General features: G+C 44.6%; 2 protein-coding genes across 4 annotated transcripts in view; both read left to right on the top strand.

The window, feature by feature from the left end:
* Positions 1-3,440, top strand: part of Bltp2 (bridge-like lipid transfer protein family member 2) — a 29,182-nt gene extending 25,742 nt beyond the window's left edge. For both annotated transcript variants that reach the window (XM_021178263.3, XM_029483293.2), the window contains 7 exons: positions 179-265; positions 749-859; positions 989-1,124; positions 1,220-1,350; positions 1,765-1,866; positions 2,132-2,266; positions 2,662-3,440. In XM_021178263.3, coding sequence (XP_021033922.1) covers positions 179-265; positions 749-859; positions 989-1,124; positions 1,220-1,350; positions 1,765-1,866; positions 2,132-2,266; positions 2,662-2,841 — 882 coding nt within the window. In that variant the 3' untranslated portion in view covers positions 2,842-3,440. The remainder of the gene's footprint in view (positions 1-178; positions 266-748; positions 860-988; positions 1,125-1,219; positions 1,351-1,764; positions 1,867-2,131; positions 2,267-2,661) is intronic.
* Positions 3,441-3,522: 82 nt separating this feature from the next.
* Rskr (ribosomal protein S6 kinase related) lies at positions 3,523-9,155 on the top strand. Of its 2 annotated transcripts, XM_029483294.2 has the most exons (12): positions 3,523-3,799; positions 4,295-4,543; positions 4,624-4,707; positions 4,831-4,899; positions 5,302-5,371; positions 5,584-5,688; positions 5,844-5,884; positions 6,284-6,311; positions 6,420-6,509; positions 6,755-6,843; positions 6,949-7,059; positions 7,461-9,155. In XM_029483294.2, exons 1-12 carry the CDS (start codon positions 3,743-3,745, stop codon positions 7,686-7,688), a joined length of 1,221 nt encoding a protein of 406 aa, XP_029339154.1. In that variant the 5' UTR covers positions 3,523-3,742; the 3' UTR covers positions 7,689-9,155. The 2 variants fall into 2 exon arrangements, with proteins under 2 accessions (XP_029339154.1, XP_085685903.1); XM_085829777.1 differs by having other exon boundaries at positions 6,755-7,059.
* The last annotated feature ends 7,041 nt before the right edge of the window (positions 9,156-16,196 follow it).

The raw sequence follows: 16,196 nt of genomic DNA, 5'->3' as shown, positions 1-16,196 counted from the left end.
TATGTTTAATCCCAGCATTCCAGATGTGTAGTTAAGGGGGGTTAGGAGGCCAAAGCTAGCCACAGGTACACTTTGAGGGCTAGCCTGGACTTTTTACAAGATCCTGATTTACAGAGGAAAGAGAAAAATGAAACCAGAGGCTTAGCTTATAATGAACAGAACAAAATCTGTCTTACAGGTGAATAAATCTGATGACACAGCAGAACATCTTCTGGAGTTGGGCTGGTTCACTATGAACAACCTTCTCCCTAATGCAATTTATAAGGCAAGTCTTTTCTTGGGGTGTGGGAGAATGAGATTTAGACAGGGCCTTGTAAGTGATAAGCACTCTGCCAATTTACATCCCCACATTTATACAGCAAGGCTTATTTTTCCATTCCCAGCCCACTTATCTTTGCTTCCGACCAGAGGGAGGGCATTGTGATTTGAGCTGGAACAGCTTGTCTAGCTTAGCAAAGACCATTGCTTCAGATCTCCTTCTACAGAAGACTTGTGATTTACTTTTTTTTTTTTTTTTTTTTTTTTTGGTTTTTTGGTTTTGAGACAGGGTTTCTCTGTATAGCCCTGGCTGTCCTGGAACTCACTTTGTAGACCAGGCTGGCCTCGAGCTCAGAAATCCACCTGCCTCTGCCTCTGCCTCCCGAGTGCTGGGATTAAAGGCGTGCGCCACCACGCCCGGCTTGTGATTTACTTTTAAGTTGTTTTTTTAAGAGATGTATAGTAGAGTTATTGGCGCTCTATCCTATAGGTGGTTCTAAGGCCCCAGAGTTCCTGCCAGTCTGGGAGACAGCTAGCCCTCCGCCTCTTCAGCAAAGTCCGGCCACCTGTTGGTGGTATCTCTGTTAAGGAACACTTTGAGGTTAGTGCCTTGGGAACCCTTGGTCAAAGGTTAGCTCAAAACTAACTAATTATAACTGTTAAACTAGTTAGTAATCAAAGACAGGGCGAGTGCTTGAGCTTAGTTGTTTGTTCACCTCTTTCCTCTCAGGTAAATGTGGTGCCTCTCACCATCCAGCTGTCCCACCGGTTCTTCCATAGAATGATGGGCTTTTTCTTTCCTGGTCGAAATGTGGAAGATGATGAAGTTGGTGATGAAGAGGATAAGTCCAAACTGGTGACTACTGGTAAGAATTGGTTATGCTGGGATGCCAGGAGAATGGAGTGGCAGCCTAAAGCAGCTTCAGGAAGAGTCACTGTTGGTTTGCATGCTTTTTCATAGGAATACCAGTTGTAAAGCCTCGGCAGCTGATAGCAACAGATGATGCAGTCCCACTGGGCTCTGGGAAGGGCGTAGCACAGGGCTTGACCAGGAGTTCTGGAGTCAGAAGATCATTTCGCAAATTACCTGAGGTATGGCATATGAAAATCAGAGAAACTAAATGTGGTGGCCCACTATAATTTCAACACTTGAGGACAGGAGCTGGAAGATCATTTATGAGATCCTGTCTCAAAAAAAGCAAAAGAAGCCTAGCATGGGGGCACACACCTTTCATCTCAGCACTTGGGAAGCAGAGGCAGGCCAGGGATGATAGAAAAAGAAACCCTGTTGCTACCAAAACAAAACAACAAAAAGCAAATGAAACAAAAAAGTAAAAACATATTAGTATATTTAGATTTTTTAAATGGGTATTAATAGTTTCTGTGGACCTGGGTGGGTGTTCCTTTGGTCTTAAGTCTTCTCCAGGACTGAGGATGGAGTAATATTTAGCATCTTGGGTTGCTCTGGTGGTTTTAGGGCTTATGCTCCTTTTCTGTCTTTCCCAGCACCCAGTTGATGATATTGACAAGATGAAAGAGCGAGCTGCCATGAACAACTCCTTCATATATATAAAAATCCCACAAGTTCCACTGTGTGTCAGTTATAAGGTATATTCCATCCCAGCCCTTTCTAAAGTAGGAAGGGGACTAAAGATTATAGACAGGGTGACAGTCAGGCTTCCTGTGAAAGTGGGCTATGGGTGACAAACCTGTTCCTTCTGCTTTCTGCAGGAGTCAGCCCCATCACCAGAATGGGAGGGAATTCAAATATGTAGGTTGCTGTTGTAGGAATTCTACTCAAAGTACTGGCTTAGATTCAAAATGGCAGCTGGTGTAATTTTTCCTCTTTTCCCTCTTTCTCTTCCTGTTGCAGGGTGAGAAGAACAGTGTGGACTGGGGCGACCTTAACTTGGTGCTACCCTGTCTGGAGTACCACAACAACACGTGGACATGGCTGGACTTTGCCATGGCTGTCAAAAGGGACAGCCGAAAAGCTCTGGTTGCCCAGGTATCTCGCCAGGGCTCATGGCTGTTTCGTTAGCAGGGACTGGCAAGCACATTGCCTTTTTAAGAGCCTTCTCTTCTGTGCTGTATTAAGATATGGCCAGGAAAGGGGCAGATAATGACTGATCTGTCCTTGTTTGTCCATGCCTTTGCCCTGGTCCCTGGTATGATAGTGACTCTAATTTTGAGGGAATTAAGGGCTTCTACAACATCAGCTTTATGATGGTTCTGACTAGATTGTAAGCTTCTTACAAGCAGACTATTATCTATATACTTTGAAGTGCCCTTTTGTGTTTACACGTAAGCTTAATAAATCTTTGAATTGGTTCACTTTAAATTGTATACCCTGTTTCACTAATTTTTTTTTTTACCTTTCCTTTTATTCCTTTCCACTGCCAGGTAATCAAAGAAAAACTAAGGCTGAAACCTGCAACGGGGTCTGAGGTCCGGGGAAAGCTAGAAACAAAGTGTGACCTGAACATGCAACAGCAGGAAGAAGAGAAAGCTCGGCTCCTCATTGGTTTAAGTGTGGGCGAGAAGAACCCTGGCAAGAAGTCCATCTTTGGCAGGCGCAAGTGATGTGGAGACCCAAGTGACTACAGTATAGAATTGACTCTGGCTCAGGATCCAGGGACTTGAGGGTGGGCAGAGCTTCCCTTCATCCTGTAGGATTTGTGGGGCATATGGGAACTGAGACATTGTTCAACAGCTGGCCTGTCCCTGCAGGGCATGGTGGACAAAGCGCTGAGTTCCCTCTCATGGTATGAGACCCAGGGCCACAGGGGCAAGAAAACCAGAAGACCCAGGGATTGTGTCCAAGCCTAGTATCCTGCTCCTTCGGGGCAACAGAAAGGGTGGGGGGATAGTTTTGATCAAGTATGATAAATTTTTATAAAGATATATATATATAAAACATATATATATATATATTTCTAAATGTAATTGCTCTCCCTTTGTGCCAATAAGCTAAGGGAAGGAGTCTGATCCTCTGTGCCTCACTCCACTGCCTTGTTGTATAAGAGGTATTGGGTTTGGGGGATAAGCTTCCCAGTCTGTGCTCACTTGGGAGGATGGCATTAGGAGCCAGGGCTGGCCATGGGTACCTTACTTTCCTCCCTGGGGTATGCCCAGGAGAATGGAGAAAAAAGAGATTTAAAGAAAAAATATTTTAAATTTGATGCTGGCCTTTTTTAATTGTATTGAGTAAAGCGTTCAAGTTGTCTGTGTCCTTCCCTCCTCACTAACCCAACACATTTTTTAACTGCCCCAGTAATGACTGGTCTTTCTCCTCTGCCTTGAAGTCTTACCACAATCACAGATACTTCCCACTTTGGGTATGATGCTGACCTAAAGCTGATGGGTCTGTGTACACTGGAAGAGGTGGGGCTCGTGGGTAATGCAGCATCAGAGGGAGGAATTGCTTATGTAACTTGGACAGCAGATTTAGCAGCTCGAAAAGAGGCAGAGGCTGAGTCTGGGAATGGGAGCAGTGAGCGGTCGGCAGGGACAACACACCCGGGTGTCTGCTCCTCAGAAGGTAGGGTATGGGGCTCTGGTATATAGGCTCTGGCTGCCTATGGGAGGGAAATGAAAGATGTAGGGGCCTGAGGCTAGAAAGTGCCCAGTTAGGAGCCTGTCACTGATATGCAGTGTTGGGGTGGGCATAAAGGCTATAGAACTCACTTATGCACAGGTTGTATTCCTGTTTTGTTGTGGAGAAAACAAAACTTATTGTCATAGAGATTTTGAATTAAGTCAAGGAAATCTAGGTCACATCCCAAAGCCTGGGAATTTCCTTCCTCTAGATTAGTGGTTGTCAGCATGTCAGCATTAGTGTGTTGACACGGGTTACATTTGATATCCTGCATATCAGGTAGTTATAATTCATAACAGCAAAACTGCAGTTATGAAGTAACAGTTTTATGGTTGGGGGTCACCACAGCATTGGTTAAGACTAGAGGAAGGGGTACCTGTTAAGATGGGCCAAACCTGTAGTGCTTCATGAGATGGCTTAGAATGGCTCCCTTCTCAGCAGGGTGACAACATCCAGGGTCACTGGGTCCGAGGCTGGAAGAGCCTCTGGTGTGGTATGGGGACCATCAGGTCAGGTCTGGAAGAACTATGGGGACTACAGAGGCATCAGTGCCTACATCAGGAGCTCCTCCAGCCAGCCCCACTGCTACTAGAGAAGCCTCACTCTGAGTGGCCAGTGCCTCAGTTCATCAGCCTCTTTCTACCAGAGTTTCCCATGAGGCCTGTTAGGGAGCAGCAGGAGCTGAAGGTAGGTCACCATAGTCCCTGGGAAGTGTCTCTTTTAGGGAGGTGTCTACAAACAACCAGTCAGTTTCCCTCTTTGTTCAGATTTTAGGCCTTGTGGCTAAAGGTTCGTTTGGAACTGTCCTGAAAGTGCTAGATTGTGCCCAGAAAGCTGTATTTGCAGTGAAGGTAGGAAGTCAAGCGATGTAGCTTACTCAGTAGACCCTGTTTATAATCTTTAGTTCCGGAGATTAGGGGGAACAAGTTAAAATAGCATGATTTTCATGAGTTACCATGCCTCTCCACTTATAGGTGGTGCCCAAAGTAAAAGTTCTACAGCGGGATACGCTGAGGCAGTGCAAAGAAGAGGTTAGCATCCAGGTAATGCAGAGTTGTGAAAGCGTGGCTGAAGACCTGAATTTGTTGGAGAAAGTACCTTTTTCCAACTTACCTGCTTTCCTTGGGTCTACCTTCCCTGTATGTGTTCGTCCTAGTGTAGATAGCACCAAAGTCAATCCTGAGGAAAGTAGTTATTGGCTGTGGACATGCTCCAAGTTCTGCCAGGGAACACTACAGTGTATCTTGGTGTGCTCCTAAGCAGTGTGCTGGCTCCAGAGTTTCCCGAGAGTCCTAAATGAGTTCTGAATCAGAAGGTGAAGCAGCCGTTCATTTCTACACCAGGCAACGTGATTTCTTGGCTGCCTTTATCATCAAAAAGCTTGTTTTCTTTTTTTTTTTTTAAAAAAGCTTGTTTTCTTAACTTGCTGTTTTCTTTGTCCCTAGCGACAGATCAACCATCCTTTTGTACACAGTTTGGGGGACAGCTGGCAGGGGAAACAACACCTCTTTATTAGTGAGTGACTGGGCTGTCTTCACCCCCAAAGATCCATATGCTGCCCTCCCCACCTGACATTATTCTGCCTTTGTTTGGCTCCACTCCTCATTTCTATATTCCAAAAGAGGGAAACAGATGGTGTTATTAGTTTGGGCAGGAGGTCCATAATGCCTTGAGCCTAGGCATTATGTATAGACCTCAGTATTGCCTAGACTTCTGTTACTTTGCAGTGTGTAGCTACTGCAGCATGGATCTCTACTCCCTGTGGTCTACTGTTGGTTGGTTTCCAGAGGATTCTATCCGTCTCTTTGCAGCTGAACTGGTCCTTGTACTGTGTAAGTGCAAATGTGGTAAAGGAAATGAAAAGGGGAAAATTAAGTTAGTGGGGAGGAGAAACAGAATTAATATTTAATTTTGGAAGTCAGGATAGAGAAGAGATAGGGGCTATAAAGAAACCGGCAGACACACCCATGCTCACTGTTCTCCACAGGCTATCTCCATGACTTGGGTATCATCCACCGTGATGTAAAGGTAGAGTTAAGTCTTTTCTCTTAAGTTGAGCAAGAATCTCAAGAAGTTTCAACAGATCTGAGAAGGCAGTAGGAAGCAGAGACAGTTATTTGGGTTCCTATGGATGCGAAGGATTTGGGTGTGGGTCCTCCAAGATAGGCTTGAGTGCTGAGTAGACTACCTTCTCCAGCTAGTAGCTCTACGGGAAAGAATGCCAGGTGTGGTCATACATGTCTATTCCCCAGCACTGTTGGGAGGCAGGAGGAGTGTCACATGTTTGAGGCTAGCCTGGTATATATATTAAATTCCCAGCTGGCCTGAGCTACATAGTAACACCCTATGTCAAAAATAACAACAAAGAAAAACCAAATCAGAGCCAATGGAAAAAGTAAGATAATGTGCTCTTGCCCATGATTTCAGATGGAGAATATTCTGCTGGATGAACGAGGTATGTCTTCTCCTTCCTTAGCGCCAGAGGAGTGGTGCCTCTTAAAAAACAAAAACTGAAACAAAAAACAAACAACCATGGGTTGAACATAGTTTCCTTACTTTGTAGGCCATCTGAAAGTGACAGACTTTGGTCTGTCTCGCCGCCTATCCCAGGGAGCACGAGCCTACACTATCTGTGGCACTCTTCAATACATGGGTGAGAGAGAAGCTAAAGCTGGTGGGGAAGGTGACTTAAGGATGTGAGTGACAGCCGGGTGTGGTGGCGCACGCCTTTAATCCCAGCACTCTACCCAGAAGGCAGAGGCAGGCAGATTTCTGAGTTCAAGGCTAGCCTGGTCTACAGAGTGAGTTCCAGGACAGCCAGGGCTACACAGAGAAACCCTGTCTCGAAAAACCAAAAAAAAAAAAAGATGTGAGTGACAAGTACCTTTCATGCCACAGCCCCAGAGGTCCTGAGTGGTGGGCCTTACAACCACACTGCTGACTGGTGGTCCCTGGGAGTGTTGCTTTTCTCTCTGGCAACTGGTAAGGTGAGAGAATGGTTAGTGGTGTTGAACAGGGAAGAGAGTTTTGCTTTGTGGTGGAAAAAGACCTTAGAAAGCCTTGCCTTCCCACCCCCTACCTCTTTAACTCAGTTTCCAGTGGCTGCAGAGAGAGATCATGTTACTATGTTGGCAAGTGTGGCCCACTGTGAATCTGAGATCCCGGCATCTATTAATCAGGAGCTCTCACTCCTGCTCCATGAGGTAAGCATACACTACTCCCAAACTATTCATCATCTTTTCATTGAAGTGCTAATTCCCACCCACTCCTCCTTTTTGATGGGGATTGAGATGTCTGACTAACCATTTCCCCTCTTAACTGTTACTGCGGATTTCATCCCTGAGCTTCTGACACCCTAAATCCTCAGGCAGGACAGACAGGGCCTTTTGAAGAGCACAGGCCAGAGCTACCTTATCATCTGAAAATCCAAAGCCATTTCCTTTTTCTTCACCAGCCCTCCCAATCTCCAATCACCTTGTTTCTCTTTTACAAATCTATGCTTTAGGATTTGCCTGCCCTCCAGCTCCATGAACTATTTGCTCCTTTGGCATCATCTCTGTTCAGTCTCTTTCTTATCCCAGTCTCAAACTTTGTTTTCTTTCAGCTTTTATGCCAGAACCCTCTGCATCGTCTACGATATCTGCATCACTTCCAGGTCCACCCTTTCTTTCGGGGTGTCGCCTTTGACCCTGAGCTCCTACAGAAGCAGCCAGTGAACTTTGTCATGGAGAAACAAGATACCTGGCCTAGTCCACTGGAGTCCATGTCCTTCGAGGACTTTGACTATGATCTGGAGTCCTTGGTCCACTCCATCTCTATTGATTCCTATTGATTCTCTAGTGTAGATAGGCACTCAGCCAGAAACCACTCAGTACCACCATTATAATGATCCAGTTTTTACTTTGTTGTTCTATTGTAGGTACTAGAGTTTAATCTTTGGCATTCTGCAACTGATAGCCAAAACTGCCCTATGCTTTCCTATCATACAACCCCTCTCAGTGCAGGTCAAGGCAATGACCTTCACTTCTCCAGTACTTTCACTTGAGCTGCCAAACAAAGGCTTCTTGAACTTTACCTTATCCATGTTTTCTACCATACTTTCTTGGCAATAATGACAATCTGGGGACTTCCAAGGTGCTATTTAGATGTTTTAACAAGTTAATCAGATGCCAGGTGGTGCCAGATGGCACATGTCTTTAGTCCCTGCATTGGGGATGCAGAGGCAGGTAGATCTCTTGAGTTTGAGGCCAGCCTGTTCTACAGAGTTCAGGATACTCAGGGATACACAGAGAAACTCTGTCTCAGAAAAAAAAAAAAATACAAGGATTATTAAATTGATTGTTTCTTCCATACAACCCAGGATTTAGAGTTGGTTTTGTTTTTTGTTTGTTTTTTTTTTTTTTTTTTTTTGCTTTTGAACTAGACCAGCAGAGGATCAGGGGATCAGAAAATGAAGAAGGGGGCTGGTGAGATGGCTCAGTGGGTAAGAGCACCCGACTGTTCTTCCGGAGGTCCAGAGTTCAAATCCCAGCAACCACATGGTGGCTCACAACCATCCGTAACGAGATCTGACTCCCTCTTCTGGAGTGTCTGAAGACAGCTACAGTGTACTTACATATAATAAATAAATACTTTAAAAAAAAGAAGATATTGTTTAAAAAAAAAAGAAAAGAAAATGAAGAAGGAACGTATGGGATCAGGTCTTGCCCAAGCTATATCTTATGCCACACTAAGCAGGCTTATTAAGTACAGCGTCGCATATACAGGAAAATGGGATAGAATCATCAGAAAACTGACTTAGAGTGGACTGAAGTCAGCAGGAAGCTAATCTAGCAACGTTGAATGAAGGGGACAAATGCATCATAGGAGCACATCTCAGCCTTTGTAGGGGGAAAGAGTGCATTTCTCATATATAAAGCAGCAGTTCCCCCAGGGTCCTGAGCCCAGACCGTTATAGGCTCTGCTAAGCATAGTTCTTAGTTTAGACAAGGAACTTCATTCCTCCACACATCAGGCCTCAGGGAAAGCCTTAGGTTAGATCAGCCTGGCTCCCCATCCCAACACCTTTAGTTTTAAGATCCAGGGATGTTGTGTTGTTACTGTTTAATTTTGTGATCCTAGGGACCACACCGAGGGCCATAATTATATGCTAGGTATCTATTTAGTCACATTCCCAGTGAACGTTCATCCAGGTTCCTTCTCCCCGAGCATCTCTTTAAATGCCAAAGCTGGAATATTAAACTTACCCAGGCAGATCTTGCTTGTGATCTTCCAAATGGCTGAGATTATAGGCCTGTACTACAAGGCCTATGCTAGGATTGGGTTTTGATGAACAAATGGCAGGACTGAGAGCCATGGCATTACATTTAGCATTTAAAGTTACAGATGTATCTCGAGAATATTCTCCTCTTGTAAGGAAAACCATCCAGGCCTTTTATGTAACTTCTGGTCTTTTTTCATTTTCCTCAACTTCTCCAAAGTTCCATTTTTTTTTTTTTTTTTTTTTTTTTTTTTTTTTTTTTGGTTTTTTCGAGACAGGGTTTCTCTGTGTAGCCCTGGCTGTCCTGGCACTCACTTTATAGACCAGGCTGGCCTCGAACTCAGAAATCCGCCTGCCTCTGCCTCCCGAGTGCTGGGATTAAAGGCGTGCGCCACCACGCCCGGCCAAAGTTCCATTTTTGTTGTGATCTTTTTTAGGGTTTTTAAAATTTTTATGTGTATGAGTATTTTACCTGAGAGTATGTACGACTCTCCAGCCCCTTTGTTCTGACTTTGAAGGAAAAGTGTGCTTTAATCTAGACTGATATTTTCCAGTTATGTCTGATCTCTTTTCAGGCCAAAAACTATCTGAAGACTGCCCTGTGCCCTCCTGGTTACTCTCCCTGGGTTAGACCAGGTCTCCCATCTTAGTGGCCTCTGTAGAACAGTTTTGTTCTTTGTGCTTTGAGTCTCAATGAATTTGATGCTCTAATTGTGTGTTATGGAGCTGGAGAGACGGCTCACTGGCTAAGAGCACTTGTTGCTCTTGCAGAGGACCTGGGTTTGAGTCCCATCACCCACATGGCAGCTCACTGCCATCTGTAACTCCAGGTCCAGGGGATCTGACGCTCTTTCCTGACCTCTGCTGTCTAGCACACTAGTACTACATGTACACATGCAGGCAGTTCACTCATACATGTCAAATAATAAAAGTGTTAAGGGTGTGACTAGAGGTCATAATGTTCTAGGTAAGAACACTCAGGGGCCGGGCAGTGGTGGCGCACGCCTTTAATCCCAGCACTTGGGAGGCAGAGGCAGGCGGATTTCTGAGTTCGAGGCCAGCCTGGTCTACAAAGTGAGTTCCAGGACAGCCAGGGCTATACAGAGAAACCCTGTCTCGAAAAACCAAAAAAAAAAAAAAAAAAGAACACTCAGGGGATTCCTGCTACACCAAGTTAGGATCTTTGAGCTGCTATTCAGCTCTTTTCATTTTTTGGCTTTGGTCTTTCGAGGCAAGGCTTCTCTGTACAACAGAGGCCTGGCTGTCCTGAAACTCAACTCTATAGACCAGGCTGGCCTCAAACTCAGAAATCCGCCTGCCTCTGCCTCCCGAGTGCTGGGATTAAAGGCGTGCGCCACCACGCCCGGCAGATTTCTAGTTTTTTAAATTAAGTGTTTCTTTAAAAGATTTGTTTGTACTTACTTTATGTGTATGAGTGATTTGCCCACACATATGTTAAGGGTACTGTGGTGGTACCTCTGGAGGCCAGAAGAAGGTGCTAAGTCCCTTGGTACTATAGTTATAGATGGTTATAAGCCATGTTTCTGTTGTGAATGGAATCCTCTGTAAGAGCAGTAAGTGTTCTTAACCATTGAAACATCTCTGTAGACACTTATTCAGCTGCAAAGGATTTTGAACTTCACACCCTCCAAGTGCTGCTGAGATTACAGGCCTACACCACCAAGCCCAGCTTATATGATGCTGATCAAACTTAGGGCTTCATGCATGCTAGGCAAGCATTCTACCAACTTAGTAACATCATCCCTTTTGATGTTCTTTCAAAAGCAGAGGTAAACAGCATGATGGTACACACCTGAATCCCAGCAGCTGGGCAGAACAGTAGTGGTAGAAGACTCCTGGTTCAAGGCTAGCCTAGGCTACATGGGCATACCTTTATCTCAGAAAATCTAAGCAAAGGCCAGCCAAGACATCTTAACATGAGTAAAGACTCTTTCATCAGCTAACCTGATGATTTGAGTTTGATCCCTAAAACCTGTATAAACTGATGACATGACCACTCCAAGGAATGTTTGGTTTTGCTTGGGTCTATGTTGCCCTGGCTGTCCTGGAGCTTGCTCTGTAGACCAGGCAGTCTTGGAACTCAGAGATCCACCTGCCTCTGCCTCCTGAGTACCGGGGTCAGAGGTGTGCTCTGCCACCACCAGGCAAAGGAAAGGCTTTTATTGTAGGTATATGGGAGTGGAAGAGAGGGAGGGAGGGAGAGAGGGAGAGAGAGAGAGAGAGGGAGAGAGAGAGAGAGAGAGAGAACCAGAGGCATTTGAAAGAGTCTAAAGCAGAGAGAGAAAGAAGTAAAATGAGCATGGCCATCAGATTGGATCTGGCCATTAGAGGAGCAGGAGCAGAAAAGAGCGGGGAGGGAAAAAAAGAGAGGGAGAGCCGGGCGTGGTGGTGCACGCCTTTAATCCCAGCACTGGGGAGGCAGAGGCAGGCGGATATCTGAGGCCAGCCTGGTCTACAGCGTGAGTTCCAGGACAGCCAGGGCTACACAGAGAAACCCTGTCTCAGGAAAAAAAAAAAAAAAAAAGGAGAGAAAGGGAGATGTGGAAAGAAGAGGAAGAAGAAAGACAGAGTGAGAGAAATACAGAGAAAAAGAGTGAGCACAACTGAAATAGCAGAGTTATAAAGAGAGAAGGTAGCTGGGAGAGGGAAGCCCATGAGCTGGAAACATTAGGGTATTGGAGGAGGTGAGAAGAGCTGAGAAGAGTCTGTATGGCCACATGGAGTCTGACTTGTGTCACAGGCACTTGTGACACTGAAGGAGCCTGCACACCAGTGTGCACGCTGGTATATTAACAGAGTACCACAGATACCGTTTGCTCCTTGTGCCCATGATAAGGAAAATGGCTCCTTTTGATAGAGGGGAACTGGCTTCACAAGTTCCTGAGGAATGCTGGCTTTTGTCTGTCAGAACTTGGCAAAATGGAGTTTCCTTTGGACCTTAAGAATCTACATGATGGAGAGAATCAGCCTTGCAGGTTGTTCTCTTACCTTCACACATGCATATGTGTGCATGTACATGTATACACACATACACACAATGAATGCAAAATAAGCAATTGGTGATATATATGTGTGTGTGTTTGTGTGTGTGTGTGTGTGTGTGTGTGTGTGTGTGTGTGTGTGTATGGCTGGGGCTGAGGATATAGTTTATTTGCTAGAGTACTTCCCTAGCATTCATGAAATCCTGGGTTTGATTCAAGTGTGCTGTCAAAATCCTATCATTCCAACATTTGGGAGGTGGAGGTAGAGGAGTCAGAAATTCAGGGTCATCCTTAGCTACATACAGCTTCAATTTGAACTCATTGTGAAAGCCTGACCCTGTCAAACACACAAAGTAAAAACAAAATAAGGACAAAGGTAGTAGATTTTATGACATTGTGAACCTCGTCCAGTGTTAATATTAATTCATCTGATCACAGCTGCACAATGAAAACCCTGAGGGAATGGTGAGTATGCCACCAGGTCTCTATTGTAGGTCATTATTAAACAGCTTAGAGACAATCATCATGTAAGTGTGTCTGAATTATCTCTTAGAAAATGAGAACCAAGCCGGGCGTGGTGACGCACGACTTTAATCCCAGCACTCGGGAGGCAGAGGCAGGAGGATTTCTGAGTTTGAGGCCAGCCTGGTCTACAAAGTGAGTGCCAGGACAGCCAGGGCTACACAGAGAAACCCTGTCTCGAAAAACAAAAAACAAACAAAAAAAAAAAAATGTATATGAGTGTTCTGCCTGTGTGAATGTCTGTGCACCTCCTGGTTCCCAGGTAGGTCAGAAGTCACTGGAACACTGGAAGTAGAGTTATAGTTGTGAGCTGTTATGTAGGTGCTAGGAATTGAACCTATGTCCCCTGGAAGAACAAGTGCTCTTTACCACTGAGCCCTTTCTCCAGCCCAAAACCTAGAACTCTTAAAAACTGAGAACTTGGGCTGGTGAGATGGCTCAGTGGGTAAGAGCACCCGACTGCTCTTCCGAAGGTCAGGAGTTCAAATCCCAGCAACCACATGGTGGCTCACAACCATCTGTAACAAGATCTGGCGCCCTCTTCTGGAGTGTCTGAAGACAGCTACAGTGTACTTACATATAATAAATAAATAAATCTTTAAAAAAAAAAAAACTGAGAACTTTTTCAAAATAGGGGTAAGGAACATAACATGACAAATCAGCTGGAGTTCGACCAGTGGGCTAGGAAGGCTTTATAATACTTTGGGACAAATGCAAGAGTAGGGAGGCATGGTGGCACATGCCTTTAGTCAGGACTCAGAAGGCAGGAAGCTGGTGGGATCTGAGGCCAGATAGCAAGTTCCAAGCCACCCAGAGTTGAAATAAATACAATTTCTTTTAAAGTATTTTTAAAAGTTCAAGTCATCGTCCCTGGTTACTTAGTGAGTTCAAGGCTAACCTGTTTTTTTTTTTTTTTTTTTTTTTTTTTTTTTTTTTTTTTTTTTTTTTAAAGAATGCCAATAGTTGATTTTTGTAACAGATGCCTTTAAGCCCAGAACTTGGGAGGCAGAGACAGTTGGATCTCTGATTTTGAGGATAACCGAATGTACAGAGGGAGTTCCAGGACAACCAGGGCTACAAAGAGAAGTCCTATCTGGAAAAACTAAACCAACCAAATAAGTGGGGAGAAAACATGAGAGAACATAGAAGAAACATGAAAAATCTAAGTGGAAAAAGAAGGAAAAAGATGGCTGGGTGTGGTGGCACATAACTTTAATGGTGCAGAGGCAGGTAGGTCCCTTTGAGAACAAGGCCAGACTGATCTACATAATAAGTTCCAAGACAGCTAGGGCTACTGAGAAACCCTGTTTCAAAAAATAAGGGAGGGACTGGAGAGATGGCTCAGTTGTTAAAAGCACTGACTGCTCTTCCAGAGGTCCTGAATTCAATTCCCAGCAACCACATGGTGGCTCACAACCATCTGTAATGGGATCTGAAGCCCTTTTCTGGTATGTCTGAAGTGTACTCATATACATAAAATAAATCTTAAAAAAAAAGAAAAAGCTTTGGTAACTCAGGCCTGTAACTCCTTGATGTCAGGACTACAAAATTCAGTTAGGGAAATTATGTCCTTAGCAAGACCCAGTCATAGTAAAAAGAAAGCGCCAATCTGCGCTGGGTGTGACCGCACATGCCTTTAATCCCAGCACTCAGGAGGCAGAGGCAGGCGGATTTCTGAGTTCAAGGCCAGCCTGGTGTACAGATTGAGTTCCAGGACAGCCAGAGCTATACAGAGAAACCCTGTCTCCAAAAAAAAAAAAAAAAGCACCAATCTTAGATATATATGTTTATGCATCAAAGTATCTTTAAGAAAAAAAATGTGGCCGGGCGTGGTGGCACACGCCTTTAATCCCAGCACTTGGGAGGCAGAGGCAGGCAGATTTCTGAGTTCGAGGCCAGCCTGGTCTACAAAGTGAGTGCCAGGACAGCCAGGGCTACACAGAGAAACCCTGTCTCGAAAAACCAAAAAAAAAAAAAAAAAAAAAAAAAAAAAGAAAAAAAATGTGTATATTAACAAAATTAGTCTGTACATATGTAATATGTTTATACAAAAGTGTACATATAATTGATCATTTCCTGAGGATGGAATTGGTCTATCTTTAATTCATCTTGGCATTTATTGTTTTATTTATCACAAATGCAGTTTTGACCAAGGTGTTACAGTATTTTCCTTCCTATCTAGTCCTCCGTATTCATATTTGTTACTAGTAGCACACTACTGTCTTTGTATGAGCACAGCTGGAATCTCACATGCCAACTACCACAAGGCCTAAGCATTCCACACACACTGTTTGTGGGATACAAACTTTTGCTAGCATTTACCTGCCTGGACTTTTCCGACACCATCCACTATTTATTTGCTGGGTCTTTTTGATGGACCATGTATTAGTCAGGGTTCTCTAGGGTCACAGTACTTATGGAATGTCTTTATATATTTAAAGGGAATTTATTGTAATGACTTACAGTCTGGAGTCCAACTAACCCAACAATGGGCAGCTGTGGATAGGAAGTCCCAATATCTAGTAGTTGCTCAGTCCCACCAGGATAGTTGTTTCAGCTGGTCTTCTGTCTAAGCTGGAATCCTGAAGAAGTAAGTAGGGTCCAGATGTCCTGGCAAGTAAGTGTAAAGCAGGCAAAGCCTTTTCCTTCTTCCAGTGTCCTTATTTAGGCCTCCAGCAGACAACGTGGCCCAGATTAAAGGTGCGAACCACCACGCCTGGACCTGGAACTTGCTTTGCCCCAGGCTGACTTTGAATTCAGAGATCTGCTTGCCTTCGTCTCCTGAGATTAAAGCCATATACTACCTTGCCTGGGCCTCAAGGCTTTAATGACCACTATGCCTCAAGATCTCCATGTCAAGATCCAGGTCAGAAGCCTGTATTTTCCAGCCTCAAGATCTGGATCACGGGTGTGCCCTCCATTTCTGGATTGTAGTTCACTCCAGATGCAGCTGGCAACCAGGAAGTGCCATCTCGGACCACAAATACTCCTTGGGGTACCTTTTGCTGAACCTTGGACAATTCTAAGCTCAAAAGCATTCTCAGGACTCTGAGGCACAAGGATCTAGGCCAGCCTAGGCTAAAGAGAGATCCTGTCTCAAAAAGGGAAAATCATTCTATTGGAAGGGCAGTTGCTTGGTAGAGCACAAACTTAACATCTTCTAGGCCCTGGGACTCTATCTTCAGCACTACCCACCTATCTTGTCTCCCCCTATTTTCATTCAAGCAGTTTTTCTAATGCCTGCAGACTGGTACTGTTTGTCTCTAGAGTAGCAGTGTTCAATAGAAGCATAATGACTGCACTCAGGAGGCAGAGGAAGAGCTGAAAGGAGCCCAATCTATACCACCAGAGCCTAGCTTAAAACAAACAAAAAGACGTGTATGGTTTTAATCCTAGTGCCTAGGAGGTAGAGGCCAGTGGGCCTCTTTATGAGTTCGAGGCCAGCTTGATCTGATTTCCAGGGTAGCAACAAGTGCACAGAGATTCCCTGTCACAAAGAAGAAACACAAGTTACTGTGATTGACATGTCTGTACATGTTAATGTGTGTGTCTACAT

Source organism: Mus caroli, unplaced genomic scaffold (genome assembly GCF_978045245.1).
Source record: "Mus caroli unplaced genomic scaffold, Mus_caroli_1 scaffold_13, whole genome shotgun sequence".
In the NCBI taxonomy this organism is placed as follows: Eukaryota; Metazoa; Chordata; class Mammalia; order Rodentia; family Muridae; genus Mus; species Mus caroli.
Note: the sequence above shows the minus strand (reverse complement) of the source record. Positions and strands in the feature narration are given on the sequence as shown.

Excerpts from the sequence above, each read along its gene's own strand:
- Rskr (XM_085829777.1), top strand. The coding sequence starts at position 3,743 with ATGGGAGCAGTGAGCGGTCGGCAGGGACAACACACCCGGGTGTCTGCT. Across the intron at positions 4,708-4,830 it reads AAGCTGTATTTGCAGTGAAG|GTGGTGCCCAAAGTAAAAGT; the intron begins GTAGGAAGTCAA and ends CTCCACTTATAG. Across the intron at positions 5,372-5,583 it reads GAAACAACACCTCTTTATTA|TGTGTAGCTACTGCAGCATG; the intron begins GTGAGTGACTGG and ends GTTACTTTGCAG.